Source organism: Planococcus citri, chromosome 3 (genome assembly GCF_950023065.1).
Source record: "Planococcus citri chromosome 3, ihPlaCitr1.1, whole genome shotgun sequence".
Lineage (NCBI taxonomy): Eukaryota > Metazoa > Arthropoda > Insecta > Hemiptera > Pseudococcidae > Planococcus > Planococcus citri.
Genome location: NC_088679.1, coordinates 63,274,665 through 63,298,322, shown reverse-complemented (window position 1 = coordinate 63,298,322; position 23,658 = coordinate 63,274,665). Strand labels below are relative to the sequence as shown.

The window sequence follows — 23,658 nt, the reverse complement described above, 5'->3', positions numbered from 1 at the left end:
AAATCTGATTTGAGAATGAAATACGAATTGTGATCAAAAGTTGATTTGCTGAAATAATTTCTCAATTTAGGATAGGATTTGGCATTGGCTGCATGTGATTTTAGACTTTTAGAGACTGTGGGAACTTACATAGCATTGCAGTGGGTATTCATTCAATGAGGATGAACATTCAATTCAATTGAACATTAAAATTTAAAATTGATTCATATATTTTCATAATTCATAAATTTTCTTCTAAAAATTAAAAATTTTCCAAAATAATTTTATCATCACCTACTACACTAGCGTTTCTACTGACGTTTTTTAATACTTACTATTTTTGTTTTTTCCTGCGCAAATTCAAACAAAATATTTTTCTGTTTTATCAATTTCTTTTTTTATCAATTTTGCAAAAAAATAGAAAATATAGAAAATTAAATTCGTTGACTGTTTCTCCCAACTGTTTTTAGCTCTCATTTATTCTTATTTTTCCGTATTTCACTCAATAATCTCTTCAATTCGCCTATTTGGATACTGTTTCTTGCATAATGAATCCTACCAGAGCGTTACCTCAAAGCAAAGAAGCTTTACTGAAGTCTTATAATAGCCGGCTCAAAGGCGACGTGAAATCGATGCTAGATAATTTCGAAGGTAAATATTCTATCGCACTTCAGAAAATATGTAGTTGTATTTTTCAATAGTAACATCTTGAATTTCCATGTTTTTGTGCTCATACTGTCAATCTTTTTTTCAGATATCGCCAAGCTTTGTAAAACGGAACACGATATACAAATCTCTCGTATGACGCAGTGTGAACTCGATGCTTACGAAATGCAAGTTCGATCAGCTAATATGGTCAGAGCAGCTGAATCTCTCTTGAAATTAGTATCCGATATAAAGCAGTATCTAATTCTGAACGATTTTCCTTCGGTCAACGAAGCCATCACGCAAAACTCGAAGGTGTTTCGTGCCAAACAAGCTGAATGTGATCAAAAGCTAATGAACCTGAGAGACGATATGGCTGCCGATGTCCATGATTTGGAAGAAGATTATTATACTTCGAATTATAAATGTTGAAAATTTAGGACGTGTTTCATCGAAGTGCTTTTCCTCAAACAGCTGCGTCAATCGGTACGAAAAACAACAAACATGAAAGAATAATCGATGAATATCAATGTATAAAGCGATGTACCAAAGGTATTTTTTTGGGGGAGGGGGGAAAGTTTGATCTCAATGAGGAGGGCTAGCCTATTTGTAACCCAGCGATCGCCAGGAGCCCCGAGACACAAATGGATCCTCGGGCCCTATATTTGAAAGCGTTTGCTCTAACTTAGCGCAAACCTTTATGTTTTTTGTTTTTTTTTTCAAATCGTAATAATTTTTAAAAAATCTCATTTAAATTTTAAAGAACTGTTCATACCAAATAAAATAAAATACACTTTTTACCTGAAAAAACATTGTTTTTTTCACTTCTCGAAACAAGTTTTTGCCCTCGCTTCGCTCAGATCTGTTAGCTTTTCATCATTTTCCAAAATTGAAATTTTAAAAAAATCAACATTCAAATTTCAAAATGCTCTGGTCAGAAAAAATTATAAAACTTGAAAATCATTCAAATTTTGCCAAAAAAAAATTATGAGAAAGAAATGGTCCAAAACTCTTTTATGAAAATATGCACATCAACCTTACAGACTGTCGATGAACTAACTGAGGATTTTCGGCGGAGTAAAATCCAGATGAAACAGTCGAACCATCATTTTCAAATTTCAAATAAAACAACACCGCAAATTGTTTCGAACAAATGTAATCTATCGCATTTATCCACAAAAAGAAAAGTAAAACAAGGAAAAGCAAGCTTTTACGAGAGACAATTGAGACAAAAAAACAGTAAAATTATTACAATACATAAAATGCTCGTCGTATTAATATTATTAGGTTCACGTATTAACATCACAATAAATCAAGACTAGAATAAAATCTCTTTTTACGAATGTCGCGAATAAATTAGAGTAGAAATAAATAATTATAGATTATTCGCTAAAATTACACATTAAAATACTTGGGTTTTAAAAATTGGAAAAAAAGTAAAGAACATACCAAACGTACTACCATTAAATACAAAGCCAATAACAAAACGAGAATGACGTTTGCGCGCGCGTTTTTTTTCACCATAAAAAAGTTTATAGAATACAATACTCAAAATAGTGGTAAAGTTTTTCACATCAAACCGTAATTAAAATGCAACTTCTTAAAAAATAATAATAACAGGAACAGTAGTTAAATTTAATCCTTTCGTAATGTATGAAGAGGAATGATCGTGAAGTGTGTACAATTAGGTACTTAATCAAGCATGTAATTTCATTTTTTTTTTTTCACCTAAAAGAAAAAAGCATTCAGTAGACTAGTTATGGGGTATCCGAAATGACAATCGTTCGAGCTTCTCAAGTTGGACATAACACTGCAAAAATAACAGAACGAAATTAAAATATCTACATGTAACTAGGGGTATGTCGAGTAAAAATAAATAAAAACTAAAAAGTAAAAATGGTTAATAAAATATCTAAATTACCTTTAAGAATATAATCAGTCAAAAGAGTTGGTACTGTTGGACTATCTTCGTTGATGGCTTTCAGAACTATAAAACAAACAAACATTTATGATTTACATCACACTTCATAATATTATTCGTAGAACTATACAAAGCCATCTTTAAATAATTGTGGAATTCAGAGTTAATTTTTCACAACGATTATTAATCCAACGAAATAATTTTAAACATAAGCTAAACATCAATTTCCAAACAAAAACTGTAAATTTGAGACATTTCCAACCAATTCTTCAAGATTTTTATAACGCCGCCGCGCCGCCAAATACAATTTGTTACTGTTGATTCGAGTATACAGAAAAAAACCCGAATATTTTATATTCCATAAACATCCTTTACGGTCTTCTAGTCAGCCGAATAATAAGATGAATATTTATCGTCTCGAATATTTACACAGATGTCTGTACACATTTGGTAACGCCATTTTTTAATAATCAAGCGGCCGGAGAACATGTGCAATTTTTGGCAGCATCTCGTTTCAAATAAGATTATACTAAGGAAACATATTACATATCACACGTAGGCGTGAATTAGTGAGACCATTAACACCGGCCAACACGTCAAATCGTTTAAAAATGTATTTTGTCTCGATTATTTGTTATTACGATTACGAAAAATTATTCATTAAAAATTTTCCAAGAAACGCTTCATCATTTGCTGAGTTGTTATCAGAAATGAATAATCATTCTGATATGAAAGTTGGTCAAGATGAGTATAAAAGTACCCTAGATAATATTATCAATTGGGAAGGTCGAAACAATTGGTCAATATAATAGAACTAGGTACTGATTTAATTACTCGTCGTCACAACTCACAAGTGTTTAATTCAATATTTGAGTAGCAAATATAGGTATAGGTATTTGTACTTGTACCTAGGTACTTTAATATGATACAGATTCAATTTTACTCACTTTTAATCAAGACTTGCAAAGCTTGATTATCCAATGGTCCGCTTTCGGCGTGATAAGGAATGACGGTCGTTAAATACTATCGGTAGTGTAAAAAATATCTCGAATTAAATATCAAATAATAGTAGTATCAAAACATGAAATTTTTGCAATATTTACCTTAGGCTCAGCCACGTTTCCTTTCAAACCATTCCTAATGCCCTTCTTCTTTTCAACGTGATACTGTCTTCGTCTATTCTGCACTCCGAGCAGTAATGATATGAATGAATTTTTCAGTTCTTTTTCGAATTCCAGCTCGTCTCGAAGGGCTAACTCCGAAATTAATGTTTCCGAATAATCTTTTATCAGCAGTTCCAATTCCAAGTATAATTCGTTAAGCTGAGATACACTCAGCGTTTTCAATTCTAAACAAAAAAGATTATTCGTGAGCAATTTGAACTTCATCATAATGAGAATAACATGATAATAAAATACAGCTCGCAAATAAATACTAGGTATTTAAAAAATAGAGTTTCATTTACTTACTATCAGTGTACAGAGGAGACTGTAAGACTACTTTGCCTTTTTTATGTATTTCATCGGTGCACATATCCGAATCAGGAGTACATTCTGAAGATGTTCCTTCCTATAACATAGGTAAAATTAATTCATTAAATAAGCTTTCTTTCCATTCAATATTACTATGCTAATTTTTGTTTGAATTTTGAAATAATAATGGAGTCTCAAGCGGATTAAAATGAGCTCATTTATGAACATCAGACAAGAATAAAAAAGTTGATCAAGTCAGTGAACCAACGAAGAACCTTGCCAGATGTGAAATAGGATTAAAACCTAACCTTTTTCACCATCATTAATTCGTACCAATAATCCCATCATTAAAAAAATAGCACATTCTATGTAAACAAACCTTAATAAAGTCATGTAATAATAATGTGATACAGAATAATACCCAACATAGACATCGGCAAACTCCCATAAGAGAATACATCTATCCAATTACCTACCTCCATAATATCGTCGATTTCTCGTATAACTTCTTCGGCCGTTTTGACTGGCTCGTTATCCATGCTTAAGCCAGACAATATCAACGAATGCATATCAAGATCATTGGCAATCGCTTCGTCTTCACTGCTTAGATCACAATGATTCGTTCCTTTTTCGTTTTCGTGATCATCTAGGACATTTTTCTCGACATTTTCGTCCTGTAAATGGAAAAATGTGGTTAAAAATCATCGGTGACAAGAACAATATAATACGGTATAATAAAATCACCTCCTTATTCCCTTCTTACATGAGTTTCTGCCGAAATATTTCCTTTTTTTTTTTTTTTTTTTTTTTTTTTTAGAAACAGTTCTTCTTTTGTTTCAAGGTATAAATAACATGGATTTAGAAATACAATTGGGGAAAAAAATTATTATGTATCAACTCTAATCAGCATTGAGAAAATGTTCAATTCAGATTCCCATTTTCTATTCCTACTGATCTTTAAAATTGTTTGCACTGGCTGACTATTACCTCCCTTGAGCGAAAAAAAAAAATATAATACGAGTATTTAATACCTATTTAGGTATTAGAGAAAAAAAAAAATAAAAAATGACTTTTTTCTATTTACAGTTCTAAATTATGAAGATCTTGCTGTCCTACAATTGGTCGAAAACGTTTTCAAACGAAAATGGAGAATTTCAATTTTCAAGACACCCTTTGGTTAACTATTCGTTCAATAAAATTGTCATCAATAGTTATGATGAAACAAAAGATCAACTTTACATCAAGAATTTCACGTTTTATTTCAAAGTAAATGAGTGTACTGTATACTTACTCGGTGCTGTTTTAAATTTAAAGCTGGCATATGTACTTTGCGTGAATACGATTTGGACCAATCGATAGGCAATATGTTTCCAAAATTACCAGTAATTGTCCACCACATTCTGAAAAAAAAAAAAAAAAAAAAAAGAATAAATAATGATCATTAAGGAAATTTTTAAAAATAATAATGAGCAACATGAATGAATATTGGTAACCCCAAATGTGTAGCAAATTGATGACTTGAGATTTTATTTCGATAAAAGTTAATATAGAAAAAATACCTACAGAATTTACGCAGAAGTAACTCTTTTCCGAAATATTACGAACGAATATACCTATGAAGAGCTGTTTTTGAAAATAATTTGATTTCAAGAGACTAAAAACGAAATTTTTTTTAGGAAATTGATTTTGAAAAAAAAACAGAAGCCCGAGCAAAACGAGAGCGAAATCTTTTGAAAATTTGTATTTTGAGAGAACTAAAAACGATGTTTTTTAATGCAAGAAGTTCATTTTTTGCCTTTTAAAATTTTAAAATTTGAAAGATTTTTTTTAAGGATGTTAATTTTGAAAAGAAAAGAGAATAGGTCGAAGAGAGGGCGAAAGCTTTAGAAAATTTGTATTTCAAAAGGCATAAAAACGATACTTTTTGAGCGAGAAGTTTGTTTTTTCATTTTAAAAGTTTGATAAAGTTGATTGATTTTTTTTATTTAGAAATTTCAACCATGAAAAAGAAGACAAAAGCTCTCGAAAATTTGTGTTTGGAGAAGTAAAAAAACAACTGACGATTTCATTAATACAAAAACGACACATATTGTCAACTTTTTTCAGACCCAAAATTGGGGAGGGGAGGTGTCCATGGGCTCAAAATGAGATTTTTGCGAAATTTCTGAATTTTCTACAGTTTCTCAAGGTTCATGTGAAAAGTTTCAGAACTTCATAACGAACATTTTTTTTTTGTTTTGCAGTACTAAGACACAAAATGACAAAAAACACATTTTAAAGAGTTTTTTGAATTTTTTGAAGATAACCCACTTTGAGAAAAAAATTTGAAAAAAACTTCCAAAAATAGTACTCACCCGAACATATTTTTAGAAGGAAAAAAATTTCGTCGTTGAAGTGTATTCCCCCCCCCCCCCCCCCCCCGAAAACGACGGTTTTTCGTCATTGTGTACAAGAGGATGGGGATGGGGGGAAAATTTTCGGGTCAACTGTCCAACAATGTTAATCAAAATTTCAAAAATTCTTTTGCAAATGAGCAAGTAATGAGACATCCAAGTATGACCCACAAAATTGACGTATCATAAAATTTTTATCCCTCCTCAGTTCAGAGCATTCGACCATTACAGCAGCCTACTTTCAAAAAATTCAAAATATTACATCTCAGAACAAAATCCCTTCGTTGAAAAATATATACTTCTACTTTCTACTCTACATTCTCATCATCGTATCACATCGTAAATTTTCCTCGTGACATAATTTCTAATACCAGACTTGATTCAAATTAAGGCCAATTATTTCGACTCGGGAATAGCACACACACGATCTCGTTAATATTACAAAATGACACTCGCCAGCTAACATTATAACAGTATACTGAGCCATGAACAAAACAACAATATGAAATCTCTCGATTATATTTTACGTTAGTCAAATAAAAAATAATGCACCATTTTTGCCATAGACTATTTTATCGTACACCAAACAGCTAAATTCTGCCTCGGGTAAATTTGCGCCAACATCTTTCGTAGGTACCTACTCCGTATTATTTATCTCTCGATCTCTCCATTATTTTGTATGCTCGTAATCAGGTGCCTATCATTAACGGTTAAAAGAAAGCTTCCGCAAACCAATTATTCATGTATTTATAGTCGATTTGAATCTGGAACCGGTTCATTATGTGAATACCTACCACACAATGTATTTTATTGATCGGGAACCATCGGCGTTAAAATTGATAGAATATTACGATATGTTGCAAATCCTGATCCAAGAACTGTCTCGATAATTAAGGCAAAGGTTCGAGGAGGTTTTTAAAATGGGAACTTGGACCAATTGGCCAACAAAATCAAAATTTTATTCTGAAATCCAGAATCAACCCGGATATAAGTTACCCTCGTAAGACTTACTCTGTACGATAGCAACGAGGAAAAATCGAACTTCCAGACTAAATAACTAAAAAAATTTACCTTAGCAATTGACTCAGAACGTAATCGAAAGTCATATTATAAAAAGAAACATTTCAACACACCGAATCGCACCCATTATAATGTCAACACCACCGAACAACCAACGACGAAGAACTCGATTGATATTCTTCTACAGTAAAATCAAAAATATCAAGACAAACTCGAACACACGCGCACCTCGATTAAAATGTCACCGAGCCATATACCTAGTTACTGTTTTGCCTATAAAATTCGTATACCTAGAAGAATCAAGCCATCCATATTTACTAAAGTAGGTATATACCTACACAACCCCCTCGAGGACGGTACTGTAGTCATTATAGGTAAATTAGTTCGCTAATACAGCGCCTGTCCTCTTCGAGCTTCGAACTCAGAGGGGTCTCGTTCTCGATGCTCTTTCCAGGTTCCAAATACCCCTGCGACACTATACCTACCATAACACTATGGTAATGCACATACTTCTTCTAAAAGCTGCCAAAATTAATATTGTGTGTCTAGTATATTATGTAACATTAACATAGTGTAAGGAGTAATATTCATAGATAGGGACCAAAAATGTACCTACGCATTTAACAGCGGTCGGAACGTCCTGAGCTAATGGCTGTAATAAAAATGTCACACAATTCGAATTTCTTCATCATTTTTCTCTCGTGTACCTTCGTGTAGTTTACTTATCTTCTATGTACCGGTATTTAAGTAGGTACCTACATATATGTTGAAATCTTACTTTTATACGATGTGACATGCCTATATTTATGGTGAAACATTACTCTTGGAAAAACACAGACTAGATTATTTTTAAAAATACGTCATTCCTGTCACTTCAATATATAGGCATATCGCATCAACTGTAAGGTACCTATACTTAGAGTCGATGAGAATAACAGATTTTGGCGTTAGTGGGTAGATTATTTGATCTAGGTACTCGTAGATGAAAGAAAGAACTGAATTTTGAAAACTTATAGATATGGAAGATTTCTATTCTACGAGATCAGCTCTCTTAATAATATTGAAGCCAAAAACGACAGTAGGTATTAATTAAATAAATTCAATTTTTTCCAACCGATCAAAATTGCAGAAAAAAATTGAATCAATTTTTTAAAAGATGGGCGATTGAAAAAAAATGCACTTTAAAAACTTCCCCAAAAAAATAGTAAAATGGTGACCTTTTTAATTGGCAGGTCAGTCGAAGGACTCTTACGACATTTTTTGAACTGGACAAAGCTAAATCGAAAAGGCACGCAAAAATTCATCACCAGCCAAAATTTCAAGTCCTGAAGTGCATTTTTCGATTTTTGGTAAATTTTCGCCAATAATCAAATTTTTTCTAAAAATCAAATTCAAGCCAAAAAATTTTAAAAAATAAAAATTTTACCGAATTGACCTAGAAAGCAGAAATTTGGGCATATACTCTATTTTTGACTTTACAAATCGATTAGAAACAGTTTCAAACAGTTTTGAGCAGTTCTGGAGGCTCCAGCATATTTTTGAAACTTGGAACTTCTACAAAATTTCATCAAATGAAGTTGGAAATCCAAAATTCACGCTGCACTCCAACTTAAACACGCTATCAAGTCGACTGCTGGTGAGTTTAAATCATTTTGGAGCCTACATCGATTTTTCGAAAATTCCTGGAGCCTCCAGCAGATTTTTAAAACTTGAAAAATGCAGTTGGAAAGTCGAAATTTATTCTGTAAACTAATTTCAATACGCTATGAAGTGGGCTGCAGGCCAATTTCAAGTTGTTTTGGAGCCTCCAGCAGATTTTTGAAACTTAAATTTCCACAAAATCCCTTCAAATAGAGTTGGAATGCCGAAATTCACTCTGCACACATTGAAATTAGCTCGCAGAGTAAATTTCTATCTTCTAACTCCAATTTTGATGAAATTTTGTAGAAATTTCAAATTTAAAAAATCTACTGGAGGCTCTAAGAATTTTCAAAAAATGGCTGGAGGCTCCAGAATGACTTGAACCCACCTGCCAGTCGACCTGACAGCGTGTTGAAATCGGAGTGCAGAATGAATTTTAGATTTTCAGCTCAATTTGAAGTGTTTTGATAAAATTTTATGGAAATTTCGAGCATTGAAAAATGTGTTGGAGGCTCTAGAACTGCTCAACGTTTCAAAATCGATTTGATAAGTCGAAAATAAGGTATATGCCCAAATTTCAGTTTTCTAGGTCAATTTGGTAAAATTTTGATTTTTTTCTAATATTTGACTTTAATTTGATTTTTAAAAATTCACCAAAAATCAAAAAATTCACTTAAGCACTTGAAATTTTGGGTGATGGTAAATTTTTGCATGCTCTTCAAATAATGTCGTGCGAGTCCTATACAGTTGGAAAGCAAAATTAGAGATTTCGGCTGACCGATCAATCAAAATGGCCGCCATTTTGTTAGTAAGGGTCAACTTTTTTTTGGCTAGTTTCCTTTAAAATGTTGCTTAGGATGTCCTCTTTAAGAAAAAAGTTGTCCCAGAGGATCGGGAGAAGGGTGCAATTACTCCAGCTACGAATTGGCCGATTTTTTCATTTGTTAGAATTAATTAAATTGAATTATTAAATTTAATATTTATAAATTAAGTATTTAATTTTTTTAAATTGATTAGAAATTTATTTTTTTAGATATTTTTTAAATTAACTTATTTAATAAATTTATTAATGGCACAAAAAGATCTCCGATAGCATTTTCAAAATTCAAAGAACCAACTTTATTGTTTAGAAAAAAGGAAAATAAAATCATTTATGGCCATAACTCATGTGGCAGTTGTAAAACTAAGAAGCATTATTTGATAAATGGCAAAAATACTCTATTTTTCCTTATGAAAAAATATTATATCTAGCTAGGTACTTTTATTTTAATATAATCATTCTAATTCAAAAATCAACACCCTCGACCATCTCATCGTTACATCCGATAAAAAATAGAATTATGACTCTAATGATCGCAACTTTGAACAACTTCAATTCAACATCAACAATCAACATCGTTCCCGATCAAAGAAATAAAGAAAATGAACGTAATCGAACGTACACAGTCCATCAAGAAGAACCCCTTATACGCGATTTTCCATTTCTCCAATAAATAACGCGACGAATAAAATCGCAATAATAACATAATTTCGCCATCGGAAAACATCGCTGCTGCGAATAAGGGATGAAAACAGAGGGCGAGAGAGGCTAAAGGCGCCTTATTTTCGTCTCGTGCCGGAAAAACGCGATACATGCGCAAATTATAAAGTCCACATCTGGAAAGTGGAAACAAGACAGGGGTCCAATCAATACCATAGACTTGGCCGGTGTTCCCTTCACCCCTTTCAGGATTTTCTATAACATCGTCACTGTGTCGAAGACTAACAAGGGTGATTTTTTTTCATTTTTATTTATTTTTCTTAAACGTTTTTGCGCACCTCGTAACAACCTTTCAACAAAGTATGTACCTACGTATGTAGGTACCTATCGTTTTTCGTGATTACATCGACTTTTTTCGTCAACCTACACCTTGTTTTCTTCGCCTTCTCATTTTATACGATTTATGTAAAAGCAAAACATTTAGCTTAACGAAGTACTCGTCAACCTAGTACCCCATACACAAACATTCGTCAATTTTTACGAGCAACGACGACGACGACGCCGGCGAAAACTTGGTAATTTACTCGATCATCGTCACATACGTGCGTAAAAATCAACAATGCTGAACTTGAAAAGCTACCAATGTATAACTCGACCATGTTTCGAAGAGAAAAATTCTACTCGATGATTTCATTTAACACACGAACTGATGATCGTTTATGACTGAGACCCTGCGGTGACGCCACCATAAAGATATTCATCATTCTTTCTTTTCATTATCGTTATTGAGACGCTACATGGTTTAATTATCGTACGTCTGAAAGGATACTCAGAAGCAATGTGTTTCAATGAGAAAAATCTAATTGTCTGTCTCGTCCTACGTACGAATAAAAAATTTCATTCTAATTCTAACGCCCTAAATTTCTTCTTCCAACAGTTCCAAGCAACCTACAATCAGATCAGAACCGTTGGCTGTACTCCAATGTCAACAAATCGACGAAATATTGACCTCACCGCAGCGAATTTTTTTCCATTTGTTAATATTTGATGCGGTAGTCTTTCGCACATTTTTATTTCGTCAGAAAAAAAATCTCTCAGAAACACATTTTTCATAATATAAAATACCTACACCCAATCTTCAATTTCAAATACATAGGTACGTATCATACTTGAGGCTATTTTTCAAACCACGAAAAAAATCAAAAAATTCTACCAAAAAATGAGTCACAATTCACATTGATTAGCGAGAAAATTTCACATACGTCGAATTCGTAACTGTTTCGGTTCAACGACGGCGTAAAAAATCCCTTCACCCTTCTTCGAAATTCACCCACAATTTTAGGAAAATTTTCAAGGTTTTTTACAGCCCATAAGTTGTACCTACAGACGCGCAGGTAGGTATAATACATCGCAATACCATATTTTTATCGTCAAAAAATCGTTTCTTTTCAGTTCTCTGGTCTTTTTCAAAGTAACTATGTACCTATAAAAATTCCTCTTTTTATCGTTTAAAGTTGCAAAAGAAATATGGTCGAGTTTTAGTTGAACTTGCACTACTACTTCAAAACTATGAAGTGTGATAACATTTAACAAGCAACAAAACGTCATCGTACTGGACAAACCATCTCGACTCTCAGTTCGAGGTCGAGTTTTGATCGAGTAGAAATCGGTTGGTATTTTTGATCATTTTTTAGCACAATTTTCAGAATCGACAAAAAATATCAAAATAATCGACTGAGAGTTTTCAATAATTTTAAACGAAATGTAACATTGATGGAAACTTGATCCTTACATATTAGGTATAGTACAGTAATCTGTAACGATTTCATGATGAAAATTCAAATCGATTTTAGGTCGATTTCTTGCTAAAGATCTAAACTTGACTGCAAATGTTGATTGTTGGTTGGTTTTTCTTTCTCAATAAACATCAATTATGCATACAGAAGTTGAAGTCAATTATAAGGTCAATTTTTACCAAGTCATAAAAATGATGTGAAGAATTTTTTGCTCAAATGAAAATATGCCAAAAATCGATTGAAAATTGTTGCAAATGGTATGTAGTAAGTATAATTACCTATACCTAATTGATAAATTCTTAAATCAGAAGTTGGATCTATTTTTCATCGGTTTTTTGTAAAAATGATAAAACGTGAAAACTTGATGTAAAATATTTATCAATTTTGCCTTGAAAATAGATATTAATTCAGCACTTCAAAGTTGAAGTTGATTTTCACTCAGAAATGAAAACGGTGTGAAAAACTGAAAATTGATTCAAAATTGTTATATTATATTTGTGCTGTTGTAATCAATAGCTTTTTTGAATTTAAAAATTTGAATCAATTTTTCATCAATTTTTTGTTAAAATGAAAATAGTCAAAACTTGACAAAAAATATTCATCAATTTTTTTCTTAAAAATATAACGTTTTTTCTGCACATTGAAATTGAAGTTGATTTTGACCAATTTTAGCTGAGAAATGAAAACTGTATGTAAATTGCTTTAAAATTTTATGGTTGATTTACAGCACAGAACTACATAGTAAAAGAAATCCAAAAATTGATAAAAAAAATATGCATTGATTATTCATCACTGACATCAAATTTAGCTACTACTTGCGGATAGAGTGTGCAGCAAAAGGTATAAGTAGGTAGTTTTTCAAAAAATTTTGAAGTCAGAGAATAGAAGTATTATGTAAGTATAACATTTAGCTTCATTTCTGTAGTCACTCTCTACACAATTTTTGAGTCGTGGGAGAGTCGAGTTGCAAGATTTTCCCATCAAATCATTTTAAATACCAATTCACATAATATATTTGCAATAAATATGAACTGTGATTTTCTGAATATTTAGGGTCTTTTTTCATAGGCTCGACACAAGATTGATAAAGTCGATAGAAAGTACTCAAAATCATTGACACATATAAAAAAGTGTTGAAAACTCAACCGATAAACTAGGTAGATACACATAAGGGTAAGGGTACCAAATCTCGACCCCCCCTTAAATTCGACCCCCCTAACTCGCCTGATGATAGTGATGGGATATTATCAATATTTCTGGATATCGATATCGTCAAAATATCAAAGGTCTCATATTGATGTATATTGGAAGTTTTTGTCATTCATAAAAAGACCATAAAACAGCTGATTTTTCATGAAATGAAAAGAGAAACTAAATCAACTCTAAGCTGTTTCTATTCCTCATTCTTTGCTTTTTAAGAATCTAGCTACCTATTTGGCGCTTCAAACTTTAAAGATGTAATGATAAGTCATTGATGACATAATGTCAACATTTCACCATCCTACACATATGGCCCATGGCTACCATTAATAGCTGCAATAATCAATATTTTATCCTAATAGTCTGGAGAAATGCTCAAAAACAGCAAAAAAATATCGGATTTCGGATTTTTCATATCGATAAATATTGGTACACTCTCATATTATATATCGAAAATATCCCATCACCACTGATGATGCCACAAAATTTTTGGAAAGTGGAAAGACATTTTTCTTATTCCTTTTTCACAGAAAAGGCGAACGAGACCTAAATCACCACTGTAAACCCAAATGGTGAGAAATGACAAGCAAAAAACAAAAATCAGAAAGTCAAGTGTCAACATTAAATTTTAATTTTGTTTAAAGTGAGCTTGTGAAAATAGTTTTTGGCGGATAAATTTTGTGTTAATCTTTATTCAAAGCTGACACTTGAACAAATAATTAGTACTAATTACCAGGCTTGTAGGACCTCTCAGGTTTTGCAGTCGCTCCAAAATCAAAGTCCTAGTTTGGAGCTTTCAAATGGTCTGGTCAGGGCATTTGGTTCTGCATTTTTTGTCTTTGTAGGTCAGTCCGGTCCGGTCCTGACCAGAAATTTTCATCATGGTCATGGGTCAGCCCAGGACCAAAAAACGGTCTTCATTTTTCAGAAAGAAAAAAGCCTCCTAACACATAAGATGAGTTGAAAATGGGATTTTTACTTTCAAAACATTGAAACTTCGAATGAAATTAAATCACAATGGAAATTCATTTGAAATAGGCATCTAAAATGGCATTACAAATTTGAAAAATTGGACATAACTGAGGTCCAAACCGTGGTCATTGGTCCGATTTTTTAGAAAGATCTTTGGTCTCGGTCTGTCCCTGTTATTTTTTCTGAAAAGGGTCATCTGTTCATTATGTTCAGTTAATATTTACATAATTTTTTTTAGAGGTCCAAGGTGTAGTCCGGTCCACTCGGTCTTGTGTGCATTTTTGGGTCTGGTTGCAGTCATCGGTCCAGTTTTTTGGTCCTGTTTGACAAGCCTGCTACAGTAAAAGCTCGTTATTATAACGCTTCCAGTTACTATAACGCTAATTTCATTTTAAGTTTATAACGCTGATTTCTTCTGGTCCCCAGACAGCCCTGTTCACACAAAAACTTTCGCTTGTAGCGCGCTTTGGCTTATAATGCTCTTTTTTTGGTTCCTTGAAAAGCGTTATAACGAGCTTTTACTGTAATTACTTTTTGGATAATTTCAATGGTGAGTTTTCAAATTTCTGGTCAAAGTTACTTTTATGAAGTGCACTAAATTTGACCCACCATTGTTTTGGAAATTTCAAGACTTTGTTTTTCACTACAGACATGCCAAACAATAAACCAATATCGAAGAAATGGGCCGAAGTTTCCAGTAAAATGTTCTGAAGTACCTACATTTATGCTGATATGTCAAGTAATAAAGATCTGTTTTAACGTCTTCAGACTTTGATTTTAGTGTTTTTTTTACTCATTTTTAAATTTTAAAGCGTTTTTTGAGGGGGTTGATATTAGGGTCACTTTTTTGGTAAGTGACCAATTTTCATAATTTGTAAAAACGTTCTAAATAGGTATTTTATATACAGGTATTAAGTAATAAATATTTGTTTCAACACCTTCAGACTTTGATTTTGGTGGGGTTTTCACTCATTTTTAACACGTTTTTTAGGGGGTCAATATTTGGGTCACACTTGTTTTGTTGAATTTTTGAACTTTTTTCGGAAAATGTAAAAAAAAGATGGCGAATGAAAATGTTGGGTCTTGGGGTTTTGGGATGTTGAAGTAGACAGATCAAGCTATCGTTTAAGCCATCACCGACATTTCCAGCTCAATTTGGCTCCGAGAAATTCATAAAATAAACTAGGTGGTCAATTGGTATCCTTACCCTTACTCTTCAAATTATCGACAGAAAATATGTGAAAATATCCCTCCCCCAATTTGTCAACGAATTGACGAAAAATGCATATTATGTATTTCATTTTTAAAATAAATGCATTTTTTGTCAATTCGTTGACAAATTCGGGGGAGGGAGGGGGATATTTTCACATATTCGTTCACAAATTGGTAAAATATTATTTTTTAGGTTTCTGATGTTACTTTTGCAACAACCGTAAAACTTGTAATTTTTTTTTCTCGAAAATGAAAAAAAATGCCCGTCCAATTTTTTGATATGTTATTCTACATGAAAAGGACTAAAACCGAAAATTTTTCAGAATTTTTACTGGGGGACATCACGGTTATATTTAAATTATAAGTTTTTAAATCAATTTTTTTAAGTATTTGAAAGTGGCAACACTGATTTTTACATCATTCGTCGATTACCCTCTCAAAGTACTACAATTTGAAAAAAAAGTTGAAAATTCTATACCACGTACAACCGGAGCAATTTGCAACTGAAATTTTCCATTTTCGGCCATTTTGGAGAACTTTGAAGCGCCACAGCTCCGTCAAAAAAAAATCGAAAAAATGTCCAGTTTGCGTCATTCATCATCGTTTGATGACCTCTACAAATGATCTGATTTTGAAAAAAATCTAAGACCCCTCGTGCAAAAATCCGCCGATTTGGCATGGAATGACCCTACTATCAGTTGGACTCTGACAACTGAAATGCCTCAGCCCTATATTTTTCAAAGAACAGAATATACGAGCAAAACTTGATTCAAAACACAGTAGAACACTTCAAAAACTGATTCAAATTGGCATGCTCCCTCATTCACATTCCACCTTACCCTACGACCTTGAAACTCTTTACCTTCCAAAAATCCTCGCCACTTTAGTCTATTTCAGATTCGAGCACCTATACGAGGTATACCTGCTTGCCAGTACCAGCTGAACTATTCGTCTCCAAACAATAGTCATTTTTTAAAATACAAAACACCACTACCGTATAAGAATAAAACAGACAATGAACAGATGCGCGCACCATTATATTCCAGTTATTAAGGTATGTCTTATTTCGTACAAGGTAAGTATAGTTTAACAGCTGGAAGCGATACCAGAAATGTTACATTGCAGATGAGATGACCAGCATCTCGGGGCTACAAAAAACGTCGCATATCTACAAGTTCGTGACTGAACTGCGTTTTCTTTCATTACACATCTACTCGTTTCTAGACCTTATTTTTTCATATGGTAAGTATAACACGAAGGGTAGCTAACTATGGTGAAATACTTATTCTCAAAGGTAAACCAAACTTGTATGCCTACATTAAGTACCTACATACTCCACTCGTGTTATAAAAATCGATAGGTACCCGCCAATCTACCATTTAACTTAGGTACCAAAAATTATACATACCTACCAACCTACGATTTAAAAATTCAAAAAATCGCCCATATGCAGAACCAGGAGTAAAATAATTGTTTCAAATAACCCACCTGCGACGTTAATTTATAAGCAGTCGATAAATTACAATACGCCCACAATATTGTAAGCACCCAAAAAAAAAAGCCAGCAACTTGAAAAGAAAAATTCAACGACGATGGAAATTTCGTTGCTAGGAAGATTAGGCTCTGCTGCGCGAAATACACGCCAACGTTTTGCAAATTTATTACCATTTGGGTGGCTTTAGTATAAAACGTAAATTAAATTCATAATTTTACTTTGGTTGAAATTTTTTCTCATTTTCTTCCTCCATTAGACTAAATTACGCCGAACGTGACTCTCGATGGAATAACTCGCGCAGATAGTGAACAATTTGAGAACGCAGAAAAGCTTATTTAGTCGAATACCAGTTTGTAACTTTTTTGATAGTTTTTCTCTAATGAATTATTAAACACGAACGAAAACACAAACTTCGACTAAATCGAGGTTGAGGTTTTTTTTTTTTAAATAACTTTTCAAAGTAAGTACGATATCGTTTATGGAAATTTAGTTCGCTGATAAAAGAAAAAACAACGCGTAGGTAGGAGGAACCTTACCCACTTGGTACCTAGTCGATTATCAGTCGAGAAGTTTCAGAACATGTACTTTACTATGTACCTATACATATTGTGGTACACTTGGTTATATTGCATATCAAAACGAAAGTTACAACCGTAACAATTGCAAGTTTCAAATGAAAGAACACGATGACCTGACCATTTAACCTATCACTCTATCAACGACAGACAGAACGACTTTACAGACTACCAGAATAACTATCTAGGTACAGAATATTGCAAAACTGAACTGAACCGAAAGAAAAAACCACTACCTAGTTCACTACAAGTCGAACCATTTATGTACCTGATTGAGAAGAAATACTTAGGTACCTAACACAAACACAAACCATCATCGTGTTTGGCGTAAAGTACAATATAGACCTATAAGGTGCACCAGACCCAGAGTAAATTGGAACGGATTCTTCACAATTTCAACTTTGATCAATTCATACTCTCTTGCAAATGAACTGACATGGCTCAATTTTTTCTGCTTGTTTCCACAAGGGTCCCCAACCTGTGGTAAAATTTTGAGCGGAATTGTCAAATTAGCTTTTGCTCAGTGGGATAAAATGTAAATTGTCCCAAGTTATGTCAATGGGGGGGGGGTGGTAGTTGGGACATGCCTGGGAAACTACGAATTTTATACTAAGACGCTCTGTTTTTGAGCAGTACGTCTTTAAAGTTAGAATATTGTGTAAATTACTGAAACTGGGTTTTAATAAATTTAAAAAAATAATCTCAGAGTTGTAATCTAGGTACAAATATGTGCTCAAAAACATTCATTTGGACGTATTGCACTATTATATGTAATGTATTCAAATTTCATTATTTGATTACTTCCTCCCAGTTCCCTACTTCCTTCTTTCGATTGAAAAATTAACATGTGGACTCAAAAATGTATACAACCTGAAATCTTGCCAATTCTTACATGAGTACTGTGTGAAACTCTGGAAAGGCGAATGAAGGCTCCAGAATGACTAAGAAGGATAGTGATATTGATTTAAGGGAGTCAATTGGGTTCCCAAAGTATTTTAGATATGCAGGTATACTCCCAACCTAATTTGACAATTTAATAGCTACCCCAACTTAACTATCCCAGCCGGTTTTCAATTGGGTTAGATGAGATATGAGCTATAAAACATCAGTAAGGAACTGTAATTTAGTCAAAACCAGAGTTAAGGAACGATACCAAGACTGGAAAAACCACTTAATTTTTCTAAAAAATTAAAAAAACTGAAAACCAACACCGATAAGTTGACAAATGAAAAACCGATTTACAAAATACCAATTCAATGTTTAAAAATGGTACAAATACCAAAAACCAATACCGAAATTATTTTAAAATTGGTATTTTGATATTTTCAATTTTTTTCTCTCAACATTTTTTTCTATCTAGCTTTGGCTCTTCCAGTTTGTATTTTTCATTTTTGAAGAAATTCAACTGGAATTTGGAGTTTTTCTTTACCTACTTAATTGCTAAAAAATCTTGCAGTTTTTACTACAAAAAAAAAAAATTGCCACAAAGTCTCATTTTTTTGATAATAATACTTATCTATGCTAAAAAGTTTCATATTTTTTTGTCATTTAACCTAAAAAAATGAAAGAATTTGAAAAAAATAAAAAATAAAAAATTTTGGCAACTTTTTCAAAAAATTTTGAATTTTTTTGTTTGGGTCAAAATTATCTAAATACAAAATCTATTAAGGTTGCCACATTGAAATATTTGAATTATGAAACTTTAGATACTTGGAAGAGCCCAAAAAAGTTATCAAAATTTTTTATTTCAAAAAGCATAATTAAGTATATTTTTCCAAAAATATTTTTTCAAGCAATAAAAAAATAATTTAGGTACTTCAAATTTTCTCAAAATACAGGGGCAGGGGGATGTGAATATTAGGGACTTGCAACTTCAATTTAGCCCCCCCCCCCAGGAAGGAAATACAAAAAAAAGCCTGTCAAAAATTATTAAAAATTGTCAGTTTTTTGCAAAAAAATTTCCAAAAGCTTAATTTTTTTTCAAAAATTGCTTATACCAAAGTCTTGCTTTTTGCCAAAATTATCAAAATGTTGCTTTATGTCAGATAGGGTGGTTCAAAGAACAATAGAAAAAATTTTATGTTTTAATTTTTTGAGCTTACCCCCTAGAAGTGTTCCATTTGGTCAGAAAACACTTGACTAAAAATTTTGGGTCAAATAAATAATATTTAGAGGTCGCACATGAGAGTTAAATGTTGAGAAGGTATGAGCGCGTCAAGCAAAAACTTCCCACGGTTGTGCACCGGGGAACGCAGCATTGCGTCCCCTCGTTGGGTCGAAGAAGATTACAACATGTTATCCCTTCTACAATGCATGATAAGTAAGTCTAATCCTTGGTGAGCTTTTTATGAATATTATTAATGATGAGTCAACAACAATTTTTCAATTCTGAAGATCACTGAAGGTGAAAATACATATGAAGAGTGATATTCCAAAACTCGCTTTGTCCATTTTTATCAAAGTTGAGTTTTCAGTGGTACCTGGTAGATGAAGTATTAACTCACATTCCTACATCATCAACCTACCAAAATGAGGTGTTAAACTTACCTAAATAGCCAATTCACTAAAAAGTAAAAAAAAAATAACGTTCCAAAACGCGTTTTGTCTATTTTTATTGAAATTTTTTTCAGCAGTATTTAGTAGATGAAATGTATACCTACACTCCTACATCATAAATCCACCCAAATAAAGTGCTAAACTCGCCTAAAAAGCCAATTTACCCGTTTAAAGGGAAACTGTTTTTCCTCTCTCCTGAAAAGTTGTGAAAATGGACAAAGCGAGTTTTGGAATATCACTCTTCATATACAAAAGATTTGAAAAGTAAAGAAAAAAGCACAAGTATGAATAATTTGCGGTTGTATTATTCCATTCTATGTACTTTGAAACCAAAGGGAAACAATTTATGGGATAAATTTACGTTGATAAATATGAATATTTTATAAGATTCAGCACTTCTAGTTGAATAGTTGATGTTTTATCAACTATTATCAATTTAAGAGCTATTACTTAGTAAAAATGGAATTTTTTGATTTATAAATTCCATAATTCGGGTTCAAATGAATTCTATAGCAGAAAAATCATAATCAATACTTTGGAATAGTTGTTTTAAAAACCTCAAAAAAATTGGTATCACATAATAAGTTGTAGTGGTGGATGCCACTCTCAGTACAGTTGCCTAGAATCAACCCCATCGAGCTTCGTTGTGTTTCCCACGCCACCGTCGTGGGAAGTATTGTGCTTTGGCTCACTCGTAGCTCTCAACATTCAACGCTTGTGCTCGACCTCTAAATATTATTATTTTTCAACAAAATTTTTATGGTGTCATTTTTTCATCAAAAGGAACAAAATTAGGGGGTAAGACCTCAAGATTTCAAAAAAAAATGTTACATGAACCACCCTATGTCAGAAATTGAAAAAAAAAATCATTTGTATGTTAAAAACTGCCGAAAAGTCTTGCTTTATTGCCAAAATGTTACAAAATAGGTAGTTTCACTTTTTTTGGAAAAAATTTGGAAAAATTATCATTTTTTGGTAAGTAGGTAATTGTCAAAAAAAACCTTTTTTAGCTTCTTAAATAAAACGTTCTGGCTTTTTTGTCATTTTTCCCCCAGTATTAGAATGTTTTGTTCGTCGGCGATTACACAATCCAAGACTTATCCTAGAGCAGATGTAGCATCAGATCACCAATTGCTGGTGACTTCATTTAAATTGCGTCTTTGCAGTGGGAAGAAACCAACAAAGAAAAATTGCATATACCTTACTGACCAAGAAAGGAAAACACTTGCTGCCCAAATAAATATTGATCACATGGATGAAGAGGACCCAAATACCTTATGGGAAAATATGAAGGCAGAAATCCAAAAGAAACACAATTTGGTGATCAAGAATAGGAAGGAAGAACTGAGAAAAAGTCAACAATAGCTCTTTTCTTTTCGCATGCTCAGAGTAACTCAGAGTAAAAACGAGGTGTCGATTCCTGACATTTTCACACTTACGCTATAGTGCAAGTGTAAAAATGTCAGGAATCGACACCTCGTTTTTACTCAGGGTTACTCCGAGCATGCGAAAAGAAAACAGCTAATGGATGTTGGAAGAAACATTGAAGCTCATAGAAGAACACAGCAAAGTACTCGTAAATGCACCAAATTCAATGGTGAGTATATAAAAAGTTACCCCCTACGAATCTGGTTTAAAGGCGATTAATTGGAACCTGTTGATAGTGCAGATGCTCAAGGGGTTACCAAATGTGCACACTCGTACGAATAAATCGGTATTCCTTCAATATACTCACTGGCATTCGTTCATGATTTCTTCTTGAGATCGAACCTGGACCGGGGCTAGCTTCTCCACCGATTCTTGATAGTTATAAAAACACCTGGTGATCTTCTCGTCGAAAGTGTTCACCAAATCTTCCAACGATCCGGAAACAGTTTCTTCAAAATTATCCACTAAAACGTTATTGTTAACGCTATCCGAAATCGCGATAGTATTAACGTCTGCCGTTTCAAATGCCATCGTTTCTTCGTCGTCGGCGACGATATTATTTTTATAATTTTCCTTCGAAGGGAACGTATTACTCGTACGTGTTTCTTCGCGATGCCCATTTTTGACAATTTTATTGAAATTTTCACCTCGAATGTGATTATCGTTTTCGTTAATGTTCTTAAAACCGCTTTGCCATTCTTCGGCTTCTTCGAATTGAGCCAACGGGGCTTCGAATATCAATTCGGACATTTTCGATAATGTTTCCTTCATAGTATCATGCGTGAAAGCTGTAAACAAATCGACAAAACTGGGCATTAGTAAATGTTCAACCATTAATATTATACACTACAGTAAAGTACATATTAGGTTAGATCGTTCCACCACATAAAAATAGTGCAAAGAATAGGGCAATTTTCGTAAGTAGGTACCGTAGTAATTATTGAGGAATAACTTGGGTAGGTACCTATACTAATGTAAAAATCTTATTGACTAAATAAGGACTATGAACTAACTAATCGAGCAATAATACCAAGAATCACACCACGTGAAAGTGATAACACTCAGCAATATTATAATTAACACGTAGAAAAAAAATGATGACCAACTAGAATGACCAATCAATTGTAATCAAACGATTAGCAAAAGCATTTATAGGTAACAGTGAAATTTGGTACACCAAAATAAACCACTGAAATGATTTCACTCTTGTAAAGACTCTTTAAATCGATATCTACCAAAATTACGACTGACTCCGCTAAGATGTTACATAAATATTTTCAAACCAAGAATCAAGAAATTGAAGTTTTTATTCAAAGGATTCGAAGTAGGTATGGGTAGCATTTTCAAGAACCAGATTTTAATTTCAGGTCAAGGTGTTGGCTCGCGATTAATTTTCGAAGACTTCGCCAATTTGAGCTATGTACTTTTACAAAACATATCTAGTACCTATACCTACTTGATAATGATATTATAATTTCATATTTCAGTACCTACTGATAGCTCGAGCCTGGCACACTAATTACTTTCGATATCAATATCAATATACCCAGCATGTTTTGAGTAAGTATATGAGTGTGATATCAATAATTATCAAATAAATGACACCTTACCCCACGTGCGTTTATCTCTTATGAAATAGTTTCAACGACATTAATAATTAAGCTATATGTACCTTTTTTACACTCGCTTAGACAATATTGCGCGTATCATATTCATATCACTTCGTATTAATAAAAAAGAAGAAAAACGTTACACATAAATTTTATAAACTCGTTTAAACACAAAAACACACACGAATAACACGAAACTGCAATACGAGAAACAGACGTTCATACACTCGTACAGTATTCGATTCATTCTAAACAACTCAGAA

General features: G+C 32.9%; 2 protein-coding genes across 2 annotated transcripts; one reads left to right on the top strand and one right to left on the bottom strand.

The window, feature by feature from the left end:
• Positions 1-374: 374 nt before the first annotated feature.
• LOC135841916 (mediator of RNA polymerase II transcription subunit 22-like) lies at positions 375-2,238 on the top strand. The gene is made up of 2 exons (XM_065359137.1): positions 375-630; positions 734-2,238. The coding sequence occupies exons 1-2, from the start codon at positions 528-530 to the stop codon at positions 1,054-1,056; spliced, it is 426 nt and encodes a 141-aa protein (XP_065215209.1). The 5' UTR covers positions 375-527; the 3' UTR covers positions 1,057-2,238.
• LOC135841912 (fasciculation and elongation protein zeta-2-like) lies at positions 1,765-23,658 on the bottom strand. The gene is made up of 9 exons (XM_065359134.1): positions 23,458-23,658; positions 22,093-22,573; positions 5,309-5,417; positions 4,494-4,691; positions 4,015-4,114; positions 3,649-3,893; positions 3,493-3,568; positions 2,546-2,611; positions 1,765-2,434 (listed from the first exon to the last, which is right to left on the bottom strand). Exons 2-9 carry the CDS (start codon positions 22,554-22,556, stop codon positions 2,418-2,420), a joined length of 1,275 nt encoding a protein of 424 aa, XP_065215206.1. The 5' UTR covers positions 22,557-22,573; positions 23,458-23,658; the 3' UTR covers positions 1,765-2,417.